The sequence below is a fragment of the Panthera onca genome, chromosome A1 (assembly GCF_046562875.1).
Source record: "Panthera onca isolate mPanOnc1 chromosome A1, mPanOnc1 haplotype 2, whole genome shotgun sequence".
NCBI lineage: Eukaryota > Metazoa > Chordata > Mammalia > Carnivora > Felidae > Panthera > Panthera onca.
Genome location: NC_138339.1, coordinates 171,397,939 through 171,424,885, shown reverse-complemented (window position 1 = coordinate 171,424,885; position 26,947 = coordinate 171,397,939). Strand labels below are relative to the sequence as shown.

General features: G+C 47.0%; 1 protein-coding gene across 4 annotated transcripts in view; it reads left to right on the top strand.

Annotated features, from left to right (window-relative positions):
• The window catches only part of FARP1 (FERM, ARH/RhoGEF and pleckstrin domain protein 1), a 293,661-nt gene that overhangs the window by 53,401 nt on the left and 213,313 nt on the right, over positions 1-26,947 (top strand). For all 4 annotated transcript variants that reach the window (XM_078432359.2, XM_078432357.2, XM_078432366.2 and 1 more), the window contains exon 2: positions 11,574-11,767. In XM_078432359.2, the coding sequence (XP_078288485.2) occupies positions 11,597-11,767 (171 nt within the window). In that variant the 5' untranslated portion in view covers positions 11,574-11,596. The remainder of the gene's footprint in view (positions 1-11,573; positions 11,768-26,947) is intronic.

Genomic DNA, 26,947 nt, shown 5'->3' with positions numbered 1-26,947 from the left:
TCCCCTGTCGTGCTAAGTGTAGTTGCTGAAACATACTAGATCCTTATAAATGCCTTCAACGGTGAGGATCCCAACGATCGTGACACGGGAATGATAGTCTGAAGAGTAATGTGATTTTCAGAGACGTTGAGTAAGCAGATCCTGTAATAATACACTGCACCCTCCCTCTGGGCTAGGCAAGGGTCAGGTGTTTTCTACAAATATTTGGAGAGGCTGACCAGTGTCAGCTGGAGACAAAGAAAGAGGACCTTCTGTAGTAAGTGGAGGAGAATGATGTGTTTTAAGTAGAGCGAGCTTGACGGCAGCCCACAGTCTCTGTTGACATCTGCAGCTGCTTCAGGTGTGGGGCTTGAAAGAGGCTGCAGCCTGGTTTGTTTTTTTTTTTGTTTTTTTTTTCTCTTCAAGAAGACCGCCTTTCTCCTGACATTTTATTTACCCCGGCCTTTGCGTTAGAGGTAGAATGGAGGGGAGCTCACGTTTAATTTTGTACCCTTCAAGTCATCAAGAAATTGACGTCATTGACACGGGACTAATTAGAGATCCGCCCCCTTCTTGATTTTCCGCACCCCTCCCCCCATCCCAGGGTAAAAAGAGACTTCTGTTCCCAGCACCTTTTACTTCCACTTCCTTTCTACAGGCTTTTGTCTTTGCCTATCTAACTAATGCTGGAAACCTGTGCTACCAAATCAGTGAAAATGCAAACCGAAGTATTGCAGTGTCTTAAATACGTGAAAATGTGATTGGAAAAGAAATGCCAAGTGTCAAGAGCTACTGAAAAAATCAGGCGCTCGTTACGGCAGGTGCACATGTGACACGCGGTCGACAGGTGTTTTCTTGGTGAAGTTACTGCCAGTTTGTTGTTAGGTGAATTTACTTATTTTAGCTGATCCTGATTGGGACCTTGGGAGGTGGAGCGGTGGTTCTCAGGCCAGGGCCCGCATGAGAATCCCCTGGAAGGCACCCAAGCCTTTAGGATTCAGTGGACCAGTGCTGGGATAGATTTGCATTTCTTAAAAAAATTTAATGTTTATTTTTGAGAGAGTTAGAGAGACAGCATGAGCGGGAGAGAGGCAGACACAGAATCTGGCTCTGAGCCGTCAGCACAGAGCCCTGCACGGCGCTTGAACCCACGGACCGTGAAATCATGACCTGAGCGGAAGTTGGACACTTAACCGATTGAGCCACTTACGCGGCCCAGAATTTGCATTTCTTACAAGCTCCCAGGTGATGCTGCTGCTGCTGCTGCTGCTGCTGATTTGCAACCGGGTTTAAAAGCCCCTCTGCAATAAATGGCAGGCTTTGCGTTTTCCGGGTAATCTAGAAGGGACATGTGCGCATGCGCTGGCTGAAGTTCTCACAGTCCCTGTGGCAGAGAGGTCTGTTGCACTGAGACGGGAGGAGCCTGTCTCGCTTCCAGGTAACGCAGCCCCTCTGTTCTTGTAACCTAGTTGGCAACGCAGGCAAAGGGGAGAAAGGCCTGGAAAGCAAGTGAAATACAAGCAAAACCCCGGAGAGAAGAAAGTGAGGCTCCTTTTTTCCCCCTGAAAGAGTATATCAGGGAAGGATTTCTGGAGGAGGTGACATTGGAGCCAGGTCAAGAGGGCGATATTTGAGAAGGAAGTAACCAAGCAGCAACAGCACAGCGTCAGGAGGACGTAGCCTGCGGACCCGCAGGGGCCAGCTGGATTGGAAATGTTTATTCACACTTAGAGAAATGAGGGAGGATCGTGAAACGCCCGGCTAGGAATGGTCACATTTAACGTGGCATTGATCAGGCTCAGGTTTTGGAGTAAAAAGGGATAGGTTAAAACCAGACTTTTGAAATAACGTCTATGAAATGAGAAAATTGCTCTGCGTTTTCCTTGAAGTACCTTCTGGAGACTTAAGGGTATTTAAGATAGCCTGTTTAATTTATTACTTTTTACTAGGTTGGAGAGGAAAGACAGCGAAGAAATCACATTTATGTAGTTGACGTGGCTTTGTTCTGTTTTCCTGACCGCGCTGGTGGATCAGGGTGGGGGGGCCCCCAGCTCGGAGTCGGTTAATGTCTTGCTCTCCTCCCAGATGATCAAACAAGGCCAAGCAGTTTCTCTCCTGTTTGAAGTCTGGTTGATGTAAAACAGCTGATCCGCAGTTGTTTCTTTTGCCTACACACTTTTTTTTTTGAAGTGAGCAAATCTATTGGAATAGATAGCTGTTTTTTGAACTTTTCTCAAAACCCCTTATCTAAGCCCCTGTGAAAAGCCAAACTTGGCCGACTGTGTTCCTGAGTTGCTCTTGGCCGCCAGCCTTTCTGGGGTGGCTCTTCTCTCCCTCCTGGCTGGTGGCTCCCCGGGGACTGAGCACAAGGTGGCTTTGTTACCCAGCGGAGCCCGGGTTATGCACCCTGTGCCCTCTGTGCTCCCGAGTGTCTGCAGCTGCTTTTGGTCCCCACACAGTGGCAGGTTTGCAGAAGTACTTTGGGGGCTCTAGGATCCCTGTCTTGGGCTCCTCCCTTTCAGTAACAGTTTTCTGTGAGTTTGCCCTAACCCAGCATTTAAAAAAAATTTTTTTTATGTTTATTTATTTTTGAGAGTGAGAGAACATGAGTGGGGGAGGAGTGGGGAGAGAGGGAGACACAGAATCCAAAGCAGGGTCCCAGGCTCTGAGCTGTCAGCACAGAGCCCGACGCGGGGCTCAAACTCATGAGCTGTGAGATCGTGACCCGAGCTGAAGTTGGACGCCTAACTGACTGAGCCACCCAGGCACCCCCTAACCCAGCATTTTTAAGTGGCTTCTATGTAAAACTGGAAGGAGAAACTCTTGAAAAAAAATTCCTCTTGGTCATCCTGTTTTGATTTGAGAATTGTGACCCTTCTTGACAGTGATGTCTTCTCGTTGGGTTTCATGCTCTAAATAGGGCCAGGAGAGTGAGGATGATGTCCTCCTAGTAGATGGAATTTTTAAAATTTTCTATTCCTTTTTTTTTTTTTATTTTGAGAGAGGGAGAGAGGACATGAGTGTGAGTGGGGGAGGGTTGGGGGGGGAGAGAATCCCAAGCAGGCTCCACACCGTCAGTGCAAAGCCCGAGGTGGGGCTCAAACCCACGAACCATGACCACGACCTGAACTGAAACCGAGAGTTGGACGCTTAACTGACTGAGCCATCCAGGAGCCTCTAAAATTGTGTATTTCTGAATGGGTAATATCCCTTTCAGTCCTGTCCTTAACCAGGAGCCTGCTCTCCTACCAGTCACTGCTCTGTCCTTCCAGAGAGGTTCTGTGTGTTCCCAAGGATATTTGTGTGGATGCACACACCTCTTTAAAAAGTTTTAAATTCCAGTTAACATACGGCATTATATTAGTTTCCGGTGTACTATATAGTGATTCACCAATTCCATATATCACCCATTGCTCATTACAAGTTGTGCACATTTTTTATGCTGTTTATTGAGGTATAATTTATACAACATAACCGAAGTGTTTTCAGTGTGCAATTCACAGGTTTTTCATACATTTACAGAGTTGTGTGACTGTCACCACAATTTAATTTCAGAACATTTCCAGCACCCCCCCCCCCCCCCCCCCCAAATCTCCATCGCTCAGGTCCTTTGCTGCCAGCCCAGCCCCTCTCCAGAGCTCCAGGAAACCACTCTCTAGATTTGCCTCTTCTGGATGTTTCCTACAAAAAGGGTCATTTGTTATATAATCTTTTGCATCTGGCTTCTTTCACTTAAAATGTTTTTTGAGGTTCATCCACGTTGTAGCATATGTCAGCGTGTCCTGTATTGTTGGTGAATAACAGTCCCCTGTTTGGATACACCACGTTGCTTATCCATTCACCAGCTCCCGAGCACTTGTTTCTTTTCCACCTGCTGGCTCATTCAGCTACGAACATTAGCATATGTACAAGTCTGTATGTGGACTTCCGTTTTCCTGCCCCTCGGGGAGGACGCCTAGGCTTCCCTAGGGGAGCCCAGTTGCTGGCTTGCATGCAAAATTTTTGATTAAATTTTAAAGAAATTACCAAAATATTCTCCAAAGTGTCTGCACCTTTTTATATTCCCACCAGCAATGTAGGAGAATTCCAGCTTATCCACACTCTGTAACATTTGTTACCGTCCATCACAGTGGATGTGAAATATCCAAATTCACTGTCTCCTAGTCCATGTCCTTTGCATTTCCTAATGACTAACGGTGTTGGACATCCTTCTGTGTGCTTATTAACCATTTGCATACCTTTGGAGATTTAAATTTTCTTTTATCTGTTTTAAAGCCTGTGCTAACAGTTAATTTCCCATGCCTCTCAAACATCGCAGCCCTTTCTTCTGCCAGTTTCTTCGTATTTCTGCGTTGTCAGGAGTTAACCATATTCTGCGTCTATTGTAGCCTTCCTGTTAAGGGTATACCTGGATTTAAAGTTTACCAGTAATCCTTTCCAGTGTTTCACCACGTTTGCCCCTTGTTTTGCTGATGCCTAGCCTTCCAGTAGTTTCTTCTGGAAGGGCTTGGGCAATAATATTTTGAGTTCTTGACTACTTAGAATTTAGTTTGGTTCAGGACGCCTGGGTGGCCCAGTTTGGGCGTCCGACTCTTGATTTTGGCTCAGGTCCTGATCTCACAGTTCATGGGATGCGACTCCGAGTTGGGCTCTGTGCTGTGTGGACCCTGCTTGGGATTCTTTCTTCCTTCTCTCTCTGCCCCTCTCCCACGCTTGCTCTCTCTGTCTCAAAATAAGTAAAATAAACCTTAAAAAAATAGTGTTTGGCTCTTCTATTGGATGAAAATTTGGCTTTAAGGTTTTGATTCCTTTTATTTATTTCAGGATCGTTTTGACAATGTAAGCATTAAATGTTGCTGTTTGCGAGCCTGAACTTTGACCCTTTGTGTTTTGTTTGAACTTTGTGCATACGTGCCCAAATGATTCCTTAAAAAAAAAATTTTTTTTTTGTAAGTTTACTTATTTATTTTGAGAGAGAGAACCCTAGTGAGGGAGGAGGGGAGAGAAGGAGACAGAATCCCAAGCAGGCTCCACACTGTCAGCACAGTGCCTGATGCGGGGCTTTGTCTCACGAAGATATCAGAACCTGAGCCAAAGTCAAGAGTCAGATGCCGAACTGGCCGAGCCAGCCAGGTGCCCCCGAGTGATTCCTTCTTAATTTGTGAAGATCAGCGATGATACAGGAGATGTCTTGGTGTTGATCATCCTGTTGTCTCTGGAATAGACGTTCATTTACTATGGAGAGTCCCCTTTTATTTCTGGAATGTTTTCCTGAATTAGACCTTTCTCTTTTGTTTGTTTTCTTGTTCCATTATTTGATTTTTCTTTTTTTTCTTCAGGGCTGTTGATTGTGGGTGAGCTGGATGTCCTCTGTCTTCCACAGCTATCACTTTTCACTCCATTTTAAATCTTTTGCTCCCTTTTCTCAGTCTTTACCCTCCAGACCCTCATATTTTCACTTGTGTGTGTTTCCTTTTGGCCACTTCCATTTTGGTGATTCTTTTAGTCTGTTTGTGCTGCTATAACCGTACCGTAGACTGGGTGGCTTATAAACTGCAGGACTTTATTTCTGACAGTTCTGGAGGCTGGGAAAGCCAACATGAAGACACCTGCTTCAAATTTTTTTCTAAATATTTTAGGAGAGCGTGCATGTGCTCTAGTGTGAGTGGGGGAGGGGAGAGAGAGAGGGAGACACAGAATCCAAAGCAGGCTCCAGGCGCTGAGCTGTCAGCACAGAGCCCGACATGGGCTCGAACTCACAAACTGGGATATCATGACCAACTGAGCCACCCAGGTGCCCCAGAAGGCACCTGCTTCATAGACTGCTGACTTCCCACTGGGTCCTTGCATGGCAGAGGGGATGGACTATGGCTCTGAAGCCCGTTTTATAAGGGTATGAATCCACTCACGAGGGCTCCAGCCTCACCATATACTCACCTGCCAACCCCCCCCCCCCACACCCCCAGTCCCTATACCATCACATCAGGGTTCGGTTTCAACATATGAATTTGGGGGCAACCTAGACGTCTGTTTTATAGCAGTGATGTTTTTATTCATCCTGGTTTCCCCCTGAGGTCTACCCTCATGCTATATTTCCTTATTTTTCCCATAGCTCCCCTGAACTCTTGTAAATCCTGTTGTGCTTTTGTTTATGGAATCTGTTATTTCATTGTTTTGTTAAGTGAGGACAACGTATTTGGGAAAAGTTGGAATTCTTTGTCCTTTCATTTTTAAAGTTTATTTTCAGAGAGAGAGAGCGTGTATGCGTGAGTTGGGGAGGGGCAGAGAGAGAGGGAGAAAGAATCCCAAGCAGGCTCTGCACCACTAAGGGCGGAACCTGATGTGGGGCTTGAACTCCCTTGAGATCATGACCTGAACTGAAGTTGGATGTACAGCCGAGCCACCCGGATGCCCGTCTTTTTCACTTTTTTTCCCCTTTCTTGTAGCATCTTAGTAAAGGTCCTTTGTTGTTTGGTGAGTTCTTTATGAACTAGCTATTTGTAGGAGCTTCCTGAGAGCCAGGAGACAGGGCTGTGTCCCATGCTAGTAGGAACTCTTGTGGCCTGAGGGTGTATGTGTGTGTATGTATATATAATCTTTTCATCCTCTGTTTTTCTCTGCTTGCTGGGCTGGTCGTGTTCCCAGTGCCCTTGGTGATGTACTGCTAATGTGCATTTCCTCTGCTGTTTTCTGTCCACTCCACCTTTAGGAGATCTCCCACCGCGGTGTCCAGGGTGGCTGTCCGTGCTAACCTGCACATCTCTCCCCCTTGTGCCCAGAAAGTTCTCGCTAGCTTTGTCGTTGCTCAGGATGCCATACTTGTCCAGGGTACACAGCTCTGCAGGCGTGGGCAGCCTCTGCAAGCATTTTCCTTCTCCTCTGTCTGACCTTGAGGGCAGTTTGGCAGCTCTTGACCCCCCCCCCCCCCCCCCCGTTTGTGGTTTGGAGTTGCAAAGGTCCTTCAGTCCCTCCGGGATGGAGTTGGCATTTGCATGTGTCCTGCTGCTTGCTTTCGGGTGCATTCCAAGAGGAAGTCTTGAAGCCGGGGCAACTCTAGCTTTTTCATCTTTTCTCTGCCAGTTAACAATTTTACTGCTGTGTCTGTTGTTGTTCTTGTTTCCTTTTAACTAGCTTTTCAAATAGAGCTAATGAATAAAGTCGTTTCTCAAGCAGCTTTTTGCTTGTAGGTCTGGAACGATCATGCTAAGTTAATCATGTATCACAAGGACAGAGACGTTAATTTCCTTTCCTTTGGCCATTCCTTAAGGAATGCAGAAGCCAGGGGGGTAGTTATGGAGGTAAAGCCCAAATAGAGCGCGGATTGATCTGTATAAACAAAAGGCTTTTACGTTTGCCGGACGTGTTCACTTAGAAGGCTGTGTTGTGTTACCAGACTCCCCGATTCTGATAGCCAGCATCAGCATGCTCACCCATTTATGACTTGCCAGCGTTCCTCGGATATTCCCGTGACATTCCTCGGATGCTCCATTCAGACCACTTGGCTGGATTTATATTTGAATTCAGCAGGACTTTCCATGTACAGCAATAGTCTTCATGCAGCTAGGAAAACAGAAAGCATGACTACGTTGTTGAAATGTCAGTAACCAGAAGTGGAAATAATACAGGCGTGAGGTCATTGTGAAGACTGAGGAAAAGGGAATTTAAGGTACTAAATATATGTTAATAACTAACTGAATTTAATTTTTTAAATGCCAAGGTGCTAAAAATGACCATACATATTCATCTGGGGATCTTGAGCCCGAGGGGGAGAGAGGATTTAGTTTTAGGGGATGAGGGGCCTTGCCCTTTGCTCAGGCTGGACAGAGAGGAAGTGCTTTTGCAAGGAGGGACCCCAGCACCTTTGAGGTGGGGTGACGTGGGAGGATGGGCCCCTTCCTCCCTGTCCTCACCTCCATGCCTGGGCATCTGAGCCACATCTCCCTGACTCTGCAGTAGGGGGCTAGGGGGCCAGGCCCAGCATGAGTGATCGAGCACAGGGCCTGTCCATCCTGATGGACTGAGTGCAGGGAAGTGAGGCAGGCAGCAGAGGATGCTTCGAGAGGCAAGGAGGGATCAAGACCAGAGTAGGAAAAAGTACAGAGAGGAATCTGGGAATGGGGAAGGCTAATGGGGCTGATGTCATGTTTTTTTCTGGAGGTTGTATTTTTAACCATGAGACCCCAACCAGAAAACACAGGAAAATAATTTTGCCTGCTTTGTGAAGATTTTTTTCAACACAACTCATTTCCTAACTAATTAGATATATACAGCCACATCTGATTCCTTGAACAAGCAGACGACCTGTTTCCATTTGGTATAAGGCCCTGTGCTTAGGCATTATAGATGAACTTGGTCCAGTCAGATGTCTCAAGACTAATAGGTGAATTAAGCAAAGCACAGATCACACAACAAACAAATTAGAATTTGGGTCTTAAGGAAAGCTTACTTGGGGCAGAAATTAGAAAGGTACTTCCAGAACAGATCTGTGAAGTCCTACATGGGCATTCAAAAAAAGAAAAGTCCTGGGGCGCCTGGGTGGCTCAGTCGGTTAGGTGTCTGACTTCGGGTCAGGTCATGATCTCACAGTCCGTGAGTTCGAGCCCCGCGTCGGGCTCTGTGCTGACCGCTCAGAGCCTGGAACCTGTTTCAGGTTCTGTGTCTCCCTCTCTCTCTGATCCTCCCCTGTTCATGCTCTCTCTCTGTCTCAAAAATAAATAAACGTTAAAAAAAAAAAAAAAAAAAAAGTCCGTCCTTAACTGGTATTGCCTTGCCACAGAACCCAACCTTGAAGGACTGTAGAGAAACAAAGAATACTCTTAGACTTTGGTGGAGAGTTTGTGGAAAAATACTTAGTAAGTGGTATTTCTGAGGTGGTCTTCAGACCCTTTCTCTGTCCAAAGGACACATCTCTTTAGGCCAGGGTGGTTTGAGTCAATGACCAGGTTGTTGAGGTGACTCCATAGTGTCTGATTTGCTGACCTCCAGGACAGCCTTTGGTGTCACAGAGTGTCACAGGTTTTGCGGAGAGGAAGGGGGGGAGGGGCTTCCATATGGAATATTGTTGGAAGCTTCTAGGGGCCCAACTCTTCGAGAGGAGGATGAGCAGGAGTTGGGTGAGAAGAACCTACCAAATAAGATTTACAAACTGGATGGTTTTTCCTGAACAAAAGAGCTGAAGGGTGACATGATCTCAAATGTGTAAGACACGGCACTCAGGTCTGTACCTCACACCACAGGTGACCCTCCCTCAGTGCCCTTTCTGCAGCTGTTGCAGTCACTTGGTGCCCCAGGTTGTTCTTTCTGTGCCTCTTTCCGGGTTCTGCATGAACCCTTGTATAGTTTGTTAGGGCGGCTGTAACAAACTACCACAGGTTAGGGGTGGGGGTGAAACAGAAGTGTGTTTCCTCACAGTTCCGGAGGCTGGGAGTCCAGACCGGGGTGTCGGCAGGGTCGGGGTCTCCTGAGGGTTTTCTCCTGGCCTGGCAGATGGCTGCGTTCTCCAAGTGCCCTCACATGGCCTCTCCTCTGTGCTCGAGCATCCCTGGTGTCTGTGTCCAGTTTTCCCCTTTTTATAAGGGTACCAGTCACACTGGATTATGGTTCATCTTAATGGCCTTATTTTAAATTAATCCCCTCTCTTAAGACCCTTTCTTCAAATACAGTCACACTCTGAGATACTGGGGGTAAGATTTTTGGAGGAGCAGTATTCAGCCCATGAGCACCCTCATGATGGGGCCATCGGTTTTTGGTTGGCTCCTCCCCTCCACCTTCCGCCATTTGCTTTCATTGTGGCTTTTGCTTACACAGTAAGATGGGCTTGAACTCTCAGTCCAAACCCAGCTCCACCTCCCCCTTACGTCCCTGGCTGGCCTTTTGTAACCCTGAACGGTGCCCCCAGTGAAACTCACACCTTCCCTCCCTTCTTCCCTGATAGAACATTTTCTGGTCATTGTTCTTTTATATCCTCCTCTGGGCAGCTTACTGTTAACAACTTCGGGGTAATTTTTCCAGAACAGTGGGTTTTATGGCTTCATGTTTTCCCTTCTGTCACCACTGTCTAAGTTATCCCCTTGGGCACAGATTGTTGCTGTAGCTTTGTCGCCGAATAACCCCCTGCCCAGCGCCCGCCGTCCATCTTTTTCCAGCCTGTAGAACAGATCTTCTTCAGATGCATTTTTCTAAAATTCTGCTTTTCTTATGTCCTTCTTCTCCAGTGGCTCCCCGCTGACTGCAGGGAAAGACCGTATTTGTCAGCAAGGTGTCTGAACTCCTTCTAGTTTGTTCCACCCTGTTTTCCAAGCGCATTTCCAGCATTAATTCCTACTCTTCTTCGTATCTGCCTCCCCGTTTGTGTCCCATAGCTTTGTTGGGGCCGTTCCATTTTCCTGCAGCGTCTTCTTCTGTGTACTTGTCTCCTTCCAAGTATTCCCTGACATTAGAGACCAGATTGAGGACCATTCCTGCCTTCTCCATGATGGAAGCACCCCGTTGTGCTCCATGACCCTTCATGTCCAGACAGGGCCAGTCAACAAGCAGTCATTGTTGAACTTTCTATACCCCGCACTGTGTCTAGGTAGGTGCTGAGATCCAAAGATACCTAAGATTTGATTCCGGCTTTAGGGTGGTCATGAGGTTATGGGGGACATAATCAGGCAGAGGCACATAAGACTGAACACCATGCTGACGCTTGACAGAGTCGTGGACACCGAGGAGGATACGGTACCTGAGCCCTGCCCAGGTGTCGGGGATGTGATACTGGAACTGAGTTCCAGAAAGCTAGACTAGAAGTTTCCAGATGGAGGAGGAGTGCAAAGCACTCATCCAGAGCGAGCCATGCATGTGAAGACCTGGGGGCAAGACCGAGGCAGTAGGGGGGCAAGACCGTGGCGTGGGGTAGGGGAGGGTGGGGTGGGTATGGCGGGAGAAGAGCCAGCTATTTGTAAAGAGGATTGGGTTTTGTTTTTAGGGAAATAACGTTGTTGTCGCTGATACTACTATATGTAGAATGGTTTTTCTGGAAAAGGGGAACGATGGGGGGGATGGCAGGAAAGAAATGAATTAGGAGAAGAAATCAGGAGAAAGACCCCTGTGTGAATGCATGTTTAGCTTCGACAGATTATAAACTTGAGAGCCACCATGTGTTTTATCTTTTTATCTTTGTAATACCCACATTACTTAGTATGTTGGTGTGTCCATAAAAGGTAATTAATGGTTGCTAATGGCATGGCTTAGGCACTGTTTATCATCTCCTGTCCAGACTCAAGATGTGTAAAAAGTGGTGCCTTGCTCGCTGCAGACACTGATAATATGTTGAAAACAACTGAATCTATGGTATGAATAAGAGCTGACTGTAAAACTAGAAAATATGTTAAAATATGCACAACTATTTGCATGCCTTGGTTGGTTGAAGGTGACCTTATTGTTTGTGAATGCATGAAGCTTCCCCACGTGTGATTGCTGTGCAGGGGACAGAGAGCCCACCGAGCTGTGTTTCCAGGGATCCCAGGAAGGGTCGGAGACCACAGATGTCCCCTTAGGTGCTTGAAATGAGTGTCCTCTTCTGATGTATTTTTCCTTCTCACTGCTTTCTGCAGATATTATATAATCTGCTTTCACCATGGGAGAAATAGAGCAGAGGCCAAGTCCAGGATCGCGACTGGGGGCCCCGGAGAATTCGGGGATCAGTACCTTGGAACATGGACAGAAGCCGCCCCCAACACCTTCAGGAAAACTCATGTCCATTAAAATCCAGATGCTGGACGACACCCAGGAGGCATTTGAAGTTCCAGTAAGTTGGGGTGTCTCCATGAACTCCAGAGTGTGGGCGGGCTTCAGCACTGGGAGGTTCATCTTCTCCCTGTTCTCAGTGATGTGAGGTGGCAGGACAAGGGTCCACACCTCCCTCTCCACCCGCAGCACGTTCCTCTGACCCGTTCTGGTTTTGAGCTGTCCAGCTTTTACATTCACACATGCGCTGCCTACGTAGCGGTCTCAGTGCGCAGTTCACTTGAATCGTACAGTCTTTCCTATACAAATATATATATGTATGTAATACACACATGCTCTGTGTATCTGTTTGAACTGGATAGAATTATGGGTCTTGTGGATGCGTCTCCACACGTATTCCTCTCTCCTTGGTGTGTGCACGTGCGTGTGCCCCTTCTCTAGCGTACGGGCAAGAAAAAGCCTGAGAAAAATCATCAGAGCCACACACGTGTTTTCATGTCTGTAGGGAAGTGGATGACTGTGTTCAAGAGTGGGAAGTGTAGGGGTTGTAGAAAAACCCTGATCCAGACCCACCGGGCTACAGCCCTGGAATTTCAGAGGCCCACCATCCAGGGGAGGAAAATAGGGGTGTCTGAGGGGTGTCTGGGGGCTGCTCAGAGAAGGAAGAATCCGCAGCCTTTGCCTCTTGCATCAGTGGGAGCCCTGCACCCTGGCTCTCACGCCCTCACCCCCGTGATTCTGTGATTTTTTTTTTTTTTTTTTTTTTCTTCTCCTTGAGTCCCTGCCTTCTCCTCCTCCCCAATCTCCTCCTTAAATACAACTCCTGCTGGAGGTTAGGGAACTAGCAGCAGTTACGCGCAGGTGGAGGGTTTCTCGTGCGCAAGGCAGGCTGAGTGAGAGGAATGTGTCCGGCTCTCCAGAAGTTGGACTGCACCTCCCTCCGGAATCCTTATGCCTTATGTGGGCGGGGGTCCTTAGACCTACCTAGTAGCCCAGTTTAGATTTGGTTTTCTGTGTTCTGTCTTACGTACCATCCACCGCGTGTAGCATTGTTGGTGGGGAAGAAAACTGCTCTAAACAGCCAACTTAACAACAAAACTTTGGGAATATAACCTGTCTTTAAAGTGGAGACGATCCGTCTGTTGTTCCTGTTGGCTGGAGGGACTGGAACTTCATGACATTAACATCTGTAACCTATCATTTAATCATTTATGTGATATGATTCACTAAATTCTATTCATCTTAATATTGTTCAGAGAATGTGAATTACCATTAAGTGTCTCAGGGAAAGATAAACCTCCCGAATAGCCATGTTTAGAACTGCCAATTCATTGCACAGCTCTTATTTTCTTGTTGGGGAAATTCCTGTCTTTCAAAGTCTTGGGAACGTGTCCGTATTCTGGTGAACAAAGCCATTGCTAGTCTGTTGAAACGGTAAAAATAAATGAGGAGTGCACCTGCCAGCCTGTTAGAATTTGGCCTTCTGGAACATGTACTCCCTCCCCCTTTCCAGCTTTTTTCTCTTTGTTGCCAGACTGGTTTGGTGAGGTATTTAGTTTCAGGGTTTCCTGTTGGTACTGTGCTAAGGACTTGGGAGCCCAAATCTCTGGCAACACATTCTATTAAGTCGTGTTCCCGTGTGTGGTTTGGAATGACAAGCTATCAGCTATTGCTGTTGTGTGCATGAACTACAGGGAGTACTGTACTGTATTCAACTGCATTTCTTCAGGTGCCCTAAACCAAAATATGTTAAGACTGTTGCTAGCTGTTGTTTTTCTAGGAGCTCTATGGGATCTCCCTGCCTAAGAAATAGGAGTGGAGTTTGTTTTCATCTTTTAAAAGTATTTTACTTGATAAGTGCTGATGTCTGTGCTTTGCATTTATAATCCCTCTGTCTGGAAAGAACTTTTCTCCTTTCTTCCCTGATAAACTCCTATGCACCCTTAAAGACCCTATCAGTTTTACCCAGACACTAACTTCTGAGACTGAGACTGTAGCTTTTTCTTCCCTCCCTCTGTCCTCTTTACTTATATACCCGTCAGGGTGGAGCTGGGCGTCTTGGGTTCAAATTTCAGCCTTTTTTACTGACTTCTTGATCACCTTGGACGAGATACCTCTCTGTATCTCTGCTTTCTCCTTTGTAAAATGAGGCTAGTGATAAACCCTGTCTCATACTATGATAACAACAGAATTGTTCCAGACACTATTTGTAACAGCTCGGCACATGCTAAGCACTTAATACAAGTGTCGGGAGTGGTGCCTTTGCCTTTGTGTCCCGTTCCCAGCGCCTGGCTTGTTAAAATGTTTGCTGACCGAATGTTAGAGTGAGTTTATTTTACAAGTAGAATTGATGTCATTGTTAGTTTTTTCACATGCCCCATCCATTCATACTTTGATTTTCCTAGTTGGGCCAGAATGTTCCTTCTCAACCAGATGTTTTCTGTAACTGCCCGTAGAAAGGCAGATATCAGCGTTTTTATTGACGGAACTGATTCTAAATTGCTACCTTGTGTTCTTTAAGCACAGAAATGGCCAGGCCTTCACGCAGCTGGAAGGCATCAGGGTGGCGGTGGTGACTTAGTCTTAGTCCTCAGGATGGGATCACAGCCACATGGGATTGCAAAAGATGCAGCCGTCCGTAATTGCTGGAAAACCTGCCTCCACAGCTTCTTGCTGTGAATTCATCAAGACTGGGTGTCTGGCCCTGGAAGGATCTCCCTCGCCCATGTGTGATCCCTCCTTTGATTGGGCGCCCCGAGAGGAATATATTCTCATTTCTCACTCACATTTGCCACACAGATGAGCAGGGCACGGGGCCAGAGGTCCCTGTGGTTTCCTTTGCTAACGTTCTTGTACGAACCGTGTATTTCCTTGGGGATTGAATTTCCCGGGCCTTTTCTTGTTTTTGTTTTAGAGTAGAATGCAGGCAGAGTCATCATTTTATCTTATTGTTCTGAAGTTTATTTTGAGAGACAGAATGGGGGAGGGGCAGAGAGAGGAGGGAGAGAATTCCAAGCAGGCTCCGTGCTGTGAGTGCAGAGCCTGAGGCAGGGCTTAATCCCATGAACCCTGAGCCGAAATCCAGGGTCGGACACTTTTACTGGCTGAGCCACCCAGGTGTCCCCCAAGTCCTGATTTTCAGTAATAAATGCCCTAAGTACTTCTGAGCACAGATAACCAAACCCTCGTCCGCACGGTTGTCTCTATTGTGATATCTAGCCTTTAAAAAAGTCATGTAAGAGCCTTTTGAAAAGCCTCCGTGATGAGCACCAGTTCTTCCACTTTGCTTGTAGCCCCACCAACCACCTTTGCTCTTGAGCTTGGACGGTCCACTTCGGTATTTCCTCCGCAAAGTAGAAAGTTCAAATGCAGTATTTGTAGTAAATTCTTGTACAGCGTTTTATCACCTTCATGTGGAAAATGCTGTGCCAATAAGCCTCCCCCGTGGTTTATGATATATGCAACTTTCTCTTCCAGCCAGAGGGGACAAAATGAAGTGCCTCACGCAGATCTGAAAGGGTTAACAACCCTTCTCCCTGTGCCTCACCCCAGCCAGGGCCACCCTCCCTCGCTTAAGACCTCTGAGAAGGTTTTCTATGTCCTGCCTTCCTGACCCTGCTGGTAAACAAACACTGTTCCTACAGACACTTGGAGGAGAAGCCATTTGCTTCATGCTACAAGTGTTTATTCAGTTTGTTTTCGTTAGCAAGGTCACTCTAGGAAGCGTTGAGATCAGGGGATATAAAAGGAAGCCGGTTTTTTTGTTTTTTGTTTTTTTTTTGATTTTTGCTGTTTTGAGCAGCCCTGGTAAAAACACTTGGGGAAGATGCTCACGAGACCAGAAGCCCCCTGGTCTGGGTTGAGTTGGCAGGAGTGGCCAGGTGCGGGGAGGCCGGCGGTGGTGGGAACCTTCCAGAAGCAGAGCCTGGAGCTGGTTGTGGCAGAAGGAATTCGGTGTCGGCCACAGCTATCGCAGGGTCCCATCATTGGGCCTTCTGCGTGTTTGTGTCTTGTCACCACTTTCCCTCAGAAGCCTGTAGAGCTCCCAAGTGCCTGAGGATAAAGTGGCCTCGTGAGTTTGGGGAGGCTGGGCGAGCTGGGGCTATGGCCCCTGGTTCTCCACCGCTGTCCTTGGTGGTTCACCTTCCGTATTAGCATCTCCTGCCACACCTGCTCTTCCTTGTTGATACCAAGGAAGCTTGTTTGGGGCTCCAACATGTAGAAGGGGAGTTCCGTGGGGCAGGGCCTCCTGTGTTCGTGTTTATCACCGGGTCCTACACCTGGAGCTGTGTGGACCCAGCAGACGCCCGATGTGTGTTACCCACTGCCCACACCTACGTTCTGTCCTCTGACTCCCGAATCTGAGGGGTGGTGGGTGGTGGTGGCCTCTTGAAGAGCTTCTGGTCATTTCCCCCATTTTTGTACGCATTACGACGAGACCGGGATTGGAACCCAGCCTTCACGATCCCCAATACTGTCCCCCTTCCCTGCCCTTAGCCTCACCTCTCCCACGGCTCCCAAAGGGAAGGTCGCCACTTTCTCACCTCTGAGCTGCTCTGGTGCTTTGCCCATTCTAAACACCTCCCAGCCTCCCTTCTGACACTTTCTCTCCATCCCACCAACCATCCCGGGCCCCCGGGGCTCTTGCTGGGGGCCCTCTCTTTCACCACAGCTTGTTATCTGCACCTCTAATTAGACTTGAACCATGGGCTCCAATCTTCCTTTCTCCCTAATTAGCTCCTTTCTGTCCCTGCTGAGACTCAGTTTGCTTATCCGCAAAATGAGGTGTTTGGTCTAGATGATATTAAAGGCTTTTTTCCTCCCGTTGTTGGGAGCTGGGACTCTGCGTTGACATCTTTGCTGATGGATTGTGTAACTTCTCATGATTAGTGTTTGTTAATTGCCGGGGCAGATGGTAAACTCTTTGAGAAAAGGAACTTTTCACCTTAAATAAAAAAGAACCCCCAAACTGATCAGATGCAGTAGTTTGTTACCTAATAAGTACTTAAAAAAACAAAAACAAAACAAAACACGTGAGGAGCATGAAGAAGCATGCTGGGGTTTACACATGATATACTATTTATGGAGATCAGGAAATGTCAGTATTGTGTGTGTGTGTTGGGGGGGGTGGTTACTTACATAAATCTCACTGAACGAAACTGGGCCAAACTATATCGAGTTGACAATGGAAGAGAGAAGACTGAAAGAACTCTGTTATTTTCTAGACCACACACTTTTCATTTGTTGAAAACAGAAGACCTCTAAATTTTTTAAGAACCAGTTGGCACGTCCTAATAGACCGGAGGTTTTTTTTTTACTGGGGGCAATATTGCCTGTGTTAGCTCAGACCGACTTAGGTGTTTCTTACGGTCCATCCTTAAGTGGTTAAACATTTCATTTTCTTACCTTGTGAAATGAAACTCGTTTAAGATCTAATTTCCCCTGAAGCTGGGCTTGACGTCAGTTGAGAGCTCCTGTTCTCCAAGTGCTTTGGTTCTTTGAAAGGTCTTAAATGGTCCTAGAATTTTAAAGCTGTCTTCTTCATAAGCCTGAGCTCAGAAAAAGGACAGAGTTAGTCTTTAAGGCTCCATGATAGTGGAGTGCCTGAGTGGCTCAGTTGGTTGAGCGACCGGGTCTTGATCTTAGCTCAGGTCTTGATCTCAGAGTGGGAGTTCAGGCCCTGGGTTGGGCTCTGGGCTGGGCTGGGCTTGGAGCCTACTTAAAAAAAAAAAAAAAAAAAAAAAAAAAAAAAGAAAAGAAAAAAATCTCCACATTTCCTTTGTAGACTTCCACTTTACGCCTCACTCATAACAACTGTGTCTTTGGAAAACATGCTCCTTTTCTCTTGGTCTTTTTAAGTTTTTCATGAATTTTGTGTGTTTCTCCCCTTCCCACTCCACTCCCCTCCCCTCCCCATTCCACTCCCCGCCCCGCCATTTCAGCCATCATAGAAAGGATAAGCCACTGAAAGTCGCTTTTCTTTTTCTTTTGTCCCCAGAGAGCGGGAATATATATTTAACTGAAGGTCTTGAGGAGGGGAAATCTTCTTTCCTTAGAAGTGTTCTGTTTCTCACTCCCCTGCAATTCTGAGTCCCTCGTGGTGGGGTGGATTATTCCCTCTAGGTGATCAGATTCTAGTGGTATTAGAAGGCAGGTGTGGGGTCCCCGGCTACTTTATTTTCTCTTTTTGCATGAAATGCACTTAGAAGGAGATGGGGAGAGGGAGGCAGTGGGGGAGGAGTTGGTGGTGGGACCTGAATAAAATTTAATTGGCCATTTAAAACCAAGAAGAGAGCTGTGTATGCCTGGAGCTACATTAACTAGCGTTCAAGCAGCTGCAGTTTGGACCAGAATGAGGGGTAGGAATCTCACCAGGTCACTCAGCTTTTAAAAAATAAATCCGTGTTTCTTTCCTTATCTGTGTTGCTTTTGGCTCATTTTATCAGCAAAGTTTCTGAAATAGTATTTATGTCCACTCTGCTTTGCATAGCCCTTTTCTGTGTTTTGTTTAACTAGAATGATAAATGGTGCTGTCTGGGTCTGGCCTCATGAGGTTCAATTTAAAAGCTATTTTAATGGATGAAAAAAAATTTTTCATAAATCATTTCAGCTTAATACTGTTAGCCTTCCTTTTTAGCTCCTTGTAGCCAAGAGTAGATTTCAGATGTTGGCCCAAAACGTTTGTGTGCGCCCCTTTCAACTTTGATTTAGATGCTTGTGATCAAAGTCTGTCCTGTAGCTCTGACATGATTGCATGGATTTTCTAACAGCTGTTGGCTATTTTCTCCCTGAAAAGAGTCTCTCAGAACCTAATAAATTAAAAAAAAAACCCAAAAAACAAAAACCCCAACAAAACCTGTAATTGAGAATGTCTGTATCTGACGTTAAAATCGGCCAGTATGCTGAGAAAACATAGGGAGTTTGAGAGCTGTTTCCCACCCCCGCCCCTTTTAAGTGGGCATAATAAATTTTTTAATTCCCAGAAACAGAGGGGTTAGAGGGCAAAATCCAGGAGTGTGGATCCCGGCGTCATGGCTCACTGGCCGTGTGGCCCTGGATGAGCAGATCACCATTCTCCACCTGTCTCCTCTCGAAGTCTGGAAGCAGGATGCCTCCCTCCTGGGGCTGAGCTCTGTTGGAAAAACACCTTGCCGAGCCCTGGACTCCTATGGGCTTCTCAAGAAAGCTGCTCTTTTTTCCTTCCATTCCTGCTAAGCTTTAGTTTCTGGATTGTTCTTTAACAGAATTGAGACTGTGCTTTCATTGTAGAGCTGTCGGCGAGGTGAAATGGGGAAAAAAGTACAAAAGCACTTTAAGATTTAAAAAAAAATGAAAATAGCATGCTTATGGCAGGAGGAATCATGCCCACTGCCCCCCCCCCCCCAAACGGACCCCCATAGTTCTTTGTACAGTGTCACATTCAATTTGAGCTCTCTTTGGAGGGTTTTTCCTAAAATAGAGATGTATCCCAGGTGGCTTCTGAAGGTCTGTAAGAATGAAGTGTCACCTGGACAGCTGTGATGAATTCTCAGTTTCTGACAAGCACATTTATTCCCTGCACCCGCCCCCCCCCCCCCACCTTTTTTCCCCCCAACATATCTGCAGCTTCTCTGTGCTTCAGTTTGGTTAGCTCTGAAATAGACAGGGCTGTTCTTTTAGCTTAATTTTTATGTGCATTCTGGCTTTGCTGAATTTCTGCTCTACACACAGACCAGATGAAGGATTTCAAGGTGGATGAAGGTCATTTAGACTTTCAGGACAGCTCTCCTCGATGCAGGCTGTGTAGGTCCCTTTGAAGGAAGTGCTTAGATGGTGAGATACTCCTGTGTTTGAATGTTAATATGAAATATTAACATAAATCACACTGGTTTTTAAATTATCTACTTTCTTTAATGATTCACGTATTAGCCACTTCTTTGAACATTTGAGTCGGACGTTAGTTTTAACTCCTAAGAAAGGCGTGGGATGATTTTAATCAGTTGTGGTCTTCTGTAGGTGAGCAGTTCTCAAAGTCTTTAACACTTTGTAACTGTAAGCGAGAGCTGTTTTGGGTTCCTCTTCCCTCATTTGTATAAACAGGAAGCTAGGCTAGATCCCCACAGTGGAACCGTGCGGCTCTGGTGTTTGTGGAATGTGATCTGGAAAACACGATAGGAGTTGCACAAACATTTATGAGCACACAAGGCGAGGTGCTGCTGGGTTAAGTGAACAAAAAAAGACTACCTTTTATTTTTTTATTTTTTTTTTTAAGTTTTATTTATTTTGAGAGAGAGAAGGAGAGAGGGAGGGAATGAATGATTATGAGTGGGGGAGGGGCAGAGAGTGAGGAAAAGGGAGAATCCCAAGCAGGCTCTGCATCATCAGCACAGAGCCATACTCCGGGCTTGAACTCCCAAACCATGAGATCTTGACCTGGGCCGAAATCGAAAGTTGGATCCTTAACCGACTGACCCACCTAGGCACCCACCAAAAAGGTCTTTTAAAAATCCCTTGCCATGTGCCCAACATTGTGCCAATGAGTTTGTCCTTCTGTTACCTCGTTTGCGTTTGAGCAGTGAACCTCTGAGGCAGGCATGAAAGAGTCGGGTGAGGCTGGGATGGCATGAGGGACTTGGTCTAGGTCACAAAGCTGGGGGGAGGGAGCTGGGTCCTGGCCCTGCACATTCTCCACGTAAGCCCTACTCTCCTCACGCCGTGAGCTCGTCCAGGGCCAGAAGTAGCCCTTAGGATAACCTAGCGGGTCAGTCGTGCTGGCCCCCAACACATGCTGGCGATAGGCGCCCCGAATTGGAAAGGATGGATTGAACAGGCTCATCCTGCGGGTGGAACACCCAGTGACCAGAGACCTTGTGGTGTCGTGTGCTCAGGTACCAGCACGGACTCCAGATGGAATGCTCACACAAGAGCCAACCCAGGAGAAATGGAGGAGGTAGAATTGATAAGATTTGGCAGCACAGAGTGGGGGACCGTACAGCCCTTAGGTTTGCACTTGGGAGACGATACAGCCCTTAGGTTTGCACTTGGGAGACGATACAGCCCTTAGGTTTGCACTTGGGAGACACGATACAGCCCTTAGGTTTGCCCTTGGGAGACGGTACAGCCCTTAGGTTTGCCCTTGGGAGACGGTACAGCCCTTAGGTTTGCCCTTGGGAGACGGTACAGCCCTTAGGTTTGCCCTTGGGAGACGGTACAGCCCTTAGGTTTGCCCTTGGGAGACGGTACAGCCCTTAGGTTTGCCCTTGGGAGACGGTACAGCCCTTAGGTTTGCCCTTGGGAGACCCAACAGCCCTTAGGTTTGCCCTTGGGAGACCCAACAGCCCTTAGGTTTGCCCTTGGGAGACCCAACAGCCCTTAGGTTTGCCCTTGGGAGACCCAACAGCCCTTAGGTTTGCCCTTGGGAGACCCAACAGCCCTTAGGTTTGCCCTTGGGAGACCCAACAGCCCTTAGGTTTGCCCTTGGGAGACCCAACAGCCCTTAGGTTTGCACTTGGGAGACCCAACAGCCCTTAGGTTTGCACTTGGGTGGCTCTGTGCTGTCACAGAGGACTAGGAAAGCCACGGGCGCAGGCCTTTCCATGACAACTGTTGTACTAGAATTGGTGTCGTTTTGTAGTTGACGGGAAGGCGTGTTGCTAATAAAAGGCACTGCCTTATTTTTAATCACAAAGAGGAATCCGGGACTCTGTAAATGAACCTCTAAGATTGGTAGTGATTATGTAAATTGTACCGAGTGGAAGTATCAAATGGAGGTTGATTGCTTGGTTTCCCTTTATATTAGGAAAATTATATTTACTCCTTGGATTTCCATTTCCTTGTCATCCAGAAGCTACGGTGTTCTGCTTGCCACACTGAAGTGAAGGCTGGGCTGGGAAAGCATTTAAATCTGGTGTCTTCAAAGGACCCTGCTCAGAATCATTTGAGAGGAAGGGAGTGATAGCGGTCATCAGCTTGTTATTTAACTTTGATGCAGTTTAGTTATGAGGTGTAGCATAAAAGTGTATCTGACTATTAGGTCATGTTCTGGTGGCCATTTGTCAGAATTTAAAACAGCACACAAATGCTCAGTTACCTTTTTTTTTTTTTTAAGCTTTATTTATTTATTGAGAGAGACAGTGAGCAGGGGAGGGGCAGGGAGAGAGAGACAGAGAGAATCCCAAGCAGGCTCTGTGCTGACAGGGCTCCATCTAATGAACCAGGAGATCATGATCCGGGCAGATCTCTAGAGTCGGATACTCAACCAGCTGAGCCACCCAGGTGCCCCCAGGGTCGGTTCCTTCTGAGGGAGAATGCATGCCTCTCTCTTAGCTTCTGGTGGTTTGCTGGCAGTCTCTCGTGTTCTTTGGCTGGAAGATGGGACGCCCCCGCTCTGCCTCCATGTTTCTGTGGCATTCTCCCTGTGTTGGGTGATCATGTCCAAATTTCCTCTTCTTATAAGGGCACCAGCCCCACGGGATGAGGGCCCCAGCCCTAATGACCTCATTTGAACTCAATTACCTCTGTGAAGGCCCTATTTCCAAATGAAGTCACATTCTAAAATAGTGGGGGTGAGAACTTTAACACCTGAATCTTGGGGGACCCAATTCAACCCATAGCAAAATCATAGCGAACATAGAATGAAGGGAAAAGAGTCTGTTTCACCCTGAGCCTCAAGACGCCCATTTCCTTATTAGCACACCTGTTAAAAATAAAACACTTCTTTGTTTTCACTGAACAGTTAGTAGAAAGATTTCCTTTTTGATATGTTTTTGAAAAGGCAGTTAAAACTCGTTGTGTCGAAGGCTCTGACTTAAAATATAAAGCATTCCTCAATTCCTGATTCTGAATATGTGCCCCTTAACTAGGAACAGCAGAAATAAGAAAAGGCATGTGACTGATTTCAGGGTACAGGGGACACTTGAATGGGCTAGATGTCCAGTCGTCCATATTTGGTAACACTTCCATGAAAGCTCATGCTTTCAGTATTCTGTGATAATATTTTTTTCCCTCCCAGTAGTGGCACTGAGTCAACTTTGTGACTCCTACCCGATCTGCCTCTCTCTTGTCCCTCCTGTGACCTCTGCCCTTCACCCTTGAAGTGGCCCCTTCTCCTGCCTTGATGACGTGCTCGTGGTTCAGATCACAGTGACTTGTCATGGAGGGTGCCTGTCCCTTGCTTTTGATTCTAGCAGTGACCACAGCTCCTTTCTTTTCTGCAACACCAGAAAACGGTTGTTGGCAATAATTCTACCATAGCAGAGGCTGTGGCCACTATAAATCTGCAACCTCCTATCTCACCTGGTCATTAGAGCTTCCTGGCTCCTCTAATGGACAGCCCTTAATCATTGCTTTGCTGTGTCTGAGGTGGCTGTGGCAGGCCGTCCTCGTCCCTCCCGGCCAGCTCTCCTGCGGCTCCACAGGAGCTGTCATCCTTAGGCTTGATGGGGCAAGAAGAAGGACTGGGTCCTAGTCCACTCGTGCTGTGGCCATGCAGGAGGGACCAGCCAGCAGGATCGATGGCTGTTGCCAGGGACCCCAGCAGGGCCAGGAGGGAAGCGGGGGAGGGGTGGGTGATGAAGAGCCTGACCGCAGGCAGGGGAGCCACGGTGAGCGGGCTGTCCGGGTCAGTCAGCAGGAACAGTGGGGGAAGAGCCAGGACACCATCTCTCTTAGGGGATGACCAAGCCAGCCACCTCCCAGAGAAGGTTAAGGCCACCAGACGTGGCTTCCTCAGGCTCCTACCTCTAAACCTCTGTGGGTCTCTCTTCTGTGCCTTCACTTCCAGCCCTGGGTGAGGGGTTCCTCTTTATACCCTCTGACACCTCCATCGCTAATCCCACCTCCATAGGACATTGCTCTACCTGTCTGTCATACACCAACATGGATCCCTTCATTCACAAATGAATCCTGCGATCCACGGGCATGCTTTTATTGAATTTGTAGATGATTTTCTCAGTATAATCCAAATAACAAAGATAAAAAAAAAAAAAAAAGCTGGCCAAAGTTGTGTGTGGTTATCGTGCATATTGAATATGTGAGTTGAAACAAAACCTTCTATCTGACCGTTAGCCGTCTGATGATCCCTTAGCCTGATTTAATGATTTCTGTAAGTACCAAGGTTTTATTGGAGCTGTTAAATGGGACATCTGGTTTTGTAACGTGGTGTTGGGAAGTCCTCTTTTCTTTGTGAGCTGTGTTTCGGCTGCATTTGCTCCTTGCATCCAGGTGGATCACGCAGGGATGATTAGTGTCCCTATTTGCTGCCCACATGATGAAGGGTCTGGGCTCCCGGCCGCCGCCCTACCCAGAGCTCTCCTGGTTTGTCAGGCTCTTGCCCATTATTCACCTCTAAAGAGGAAACCCTCCCTCCAAGTCTTGGCGTTTGCTAACCGTGAACTTCCTGAACCCCTGATAACAAAGGTGGTCTGTCTCCTTCTTTCCTCCCCCTTCCCTTCCATTCCCAGGGCAGTTTCTCTAAGGTGGGCTTCCCCGTGAGTGCTCACCGCTGCCTTCTTTTCTGAAGCTCCTGAAAGGTACATGTCAGTCTTTGAACATAAAGCTCTAATTTTCTGCAGAAAACTGGTTCAACAGAAACCGAGATGCTGCCAACAGCCGTTGGGCGTCCTGCCAACCCAGAGCTGTTTAGAGAGGTTTTATGTGGGTACGAGTCGCATTGCTTAGCTTCCAAACCTATTTTTGCCTTCTGTCTGGCTCCAGAAATGCTTGACGAGGGGCCTGGAGAGCTGGCTTTGTTTTTGGTCATTGTTGAGTGGTACACAAGGTCCTAGGCTAAAGTTCTTTTTCTCTGTGCCCTGTATACCCACGTGAACCCTCTGGGCAGGCGGTGGTTTGTAAGGCCCTACTGGCAGCCCATTCTGCCGAGGCATCGAGGTGACACTTTAGATGTGGTCCGTTTCCTGGGCTCCTCCGTCACTTGATGACTCAATTTGCTGTTTGCTGAAATAGAACGTGTTAGTTTGCCAGGGTAGCCGTGACCTAGGACCACAGATGGGGCAGCTGCAACAACAGAAACGTGTGTCCTCGCTGTTCTGGAAGCCGGCAGCCAGCGATCAAGATGTCAGCATGGTTGGTTTCCTTGCGAGGCTGTGAGGGAGAGTCTCTTCCATGCCTCTCGCCCAGCTTCCCGCGGTGTGCAGACAATCTTTGGTGTTCTTTGGCTTGTAGGTGCAGCTCTGTCTCCCCCTTCATTTTCACATGGTATTCTCTGCATAGGTCTGTCTCCTAGTTTCTCGTTCTGAGGCCACGATCGTATTGGTTTAGCACCCCCCGCATCTTAACCTGAGCGTCCGCAGGCTCGATTTCCAAATAAGGTCATTGGGCACCAGGGGTTAGGGCTTGAACGTGCAAATTTTGTTGAAACCTAATTCAGCCCATAGATACAGCGGCTTTCATTGTTCAGCTTCTTTATGAAACCTCATTTGAGAAATGGTTGGGCCATTTGGTGCTGTCACTTCTAGCTTTGCAACTTCTGTACCCAGTTTTCTGCTCTGGTTCCTTCGGAGCACAACGTACAACAGGACATTTTCTCAGTAAGTGGAGGAGACTTTTATCCCCCCCCCCCCCAAACTCTTCTTAAATCACACGTATGCATAATTAAAGTGAGGCCTGTAGTATGGGCAGCATTATTAGATGAGAAATCTTGGCTGTTTCATTCAGGTAAACCATAGGAGTAGGTTGGTTTTGAGTAATTTTCCTTCCTCCCCCGGCATTTTTCAGTGAATCAGTAATGGGAAAGTGCTAGCCTGAGAGTCCCTGCCTAGCACCTTCCCCCATCGTCCTGTTGCACTTTGAACATCACTCACTGGTTTGGGCCAGTATCCCTTCCCTTGATGTCTCGGTCCGGGTTGAAAACCTAAGCCTTGACTGCTCCCAGTGTTTGCTCAGTCAGACAGTTAAGCCAAAGAACGTCACTAACCATTCAAAGAAATGCAAATCAAGAGAGCGGTGAGATACCCCTCTCTGCTGTCAAGACCCAGAATCTAACAAGTGTTAGGTGAGGATATGGAGAAATTGAACCCCTTGTACGCTGTTGCTGGGAATACAAAATGGCGGCTGCCATGGAAAATAGAGCTGTTCCTCAAAAATACAAACATAGAATTACTGTAGGATCTGGCGATCCTACTTTTGGGTGTATATCCAAAAGAATTGAAAACAAGATCTCAAAGAGATACTGGTATGCTGTGTTCATTACAGCGTTATTCACTGTATCCGGGAGGTGGAGAAAACCCAAATGTACGTTGATGGATGAATGGCTGACGTGGTATGTACATACCGTGGGATATTATTTGGTCTTAAAAGGAGGGCGATCCTGTCACCTGCTGCAACGTGGATGAACCTTGAGAATGTTACGTGAAATAAGTCACAAAAAGACAGATACTGTATGAATCCACTTATATGGTCCCAAGAGTAGTCAAATTCATAGAAAATACAACAGTGGTTGCCGGGGACTCTGGGAGGGGAAATGGAAGGCTGTTTAAGGGAAATGTAGCTTCAGTTTTGCAAGATGAAAAAGTTCTGGAGATCTGTGTGAATGTACTGAATACAAGTGAATTATACACTTAAAGAGAAATAAGGTCGGAGTATTATTATGTGGGTTTTTTAACCACAATTAGAAAAATTGGAAACTAGTTAAAATAGGCACAGCCAATTTCCACTTTGGGAAAAATAGGCTGGCCCTTCATTTCCACCATGTTTCAGGTGAATCCTTACAGTGTACCAGGTGGGGCTCGGGATATGGAAGTAGGTTCAACCATGGTGAAAAGGTTTGGAGGTGGGAACAGATTTGTTCAAATAAAAATCCTAGCTGCTAAGTATGGGACCTCTGCTCTGTAGACGACTGGTGGAGATCCTCTGAAAACCTCAAGGTGACTCGAAAGTTTCACTAATAACACTGGAGGCATCGTTTGATGTTGGCGTTTATCGCTTGGTTACGTGTCATTAATTACCATTTTATGGCTCGTGCCTCCCACAGAGATGTTTGTTTTATTTTTATTTTTTTTAAGGCTGGGGTCTTGGTGACCTCCACAGCAGTTGTGTGTTTCCTGCACATCCCAGGAGTAAATTAGTTAATGGATCTTTCTTGTCCATTGATCCACTTGGCGGACCTTCAGCAAATCACTTTATCCTGTCACTTCACCTCTAGGTGCATTGTCTTCTGTGTCTTGGGTTATCTGAGGATTGAGAAACACTTTCAAAGACACCATTTCAAAAACGATCCTGAAGTTACCAAAGGTGTTAGTGTTCA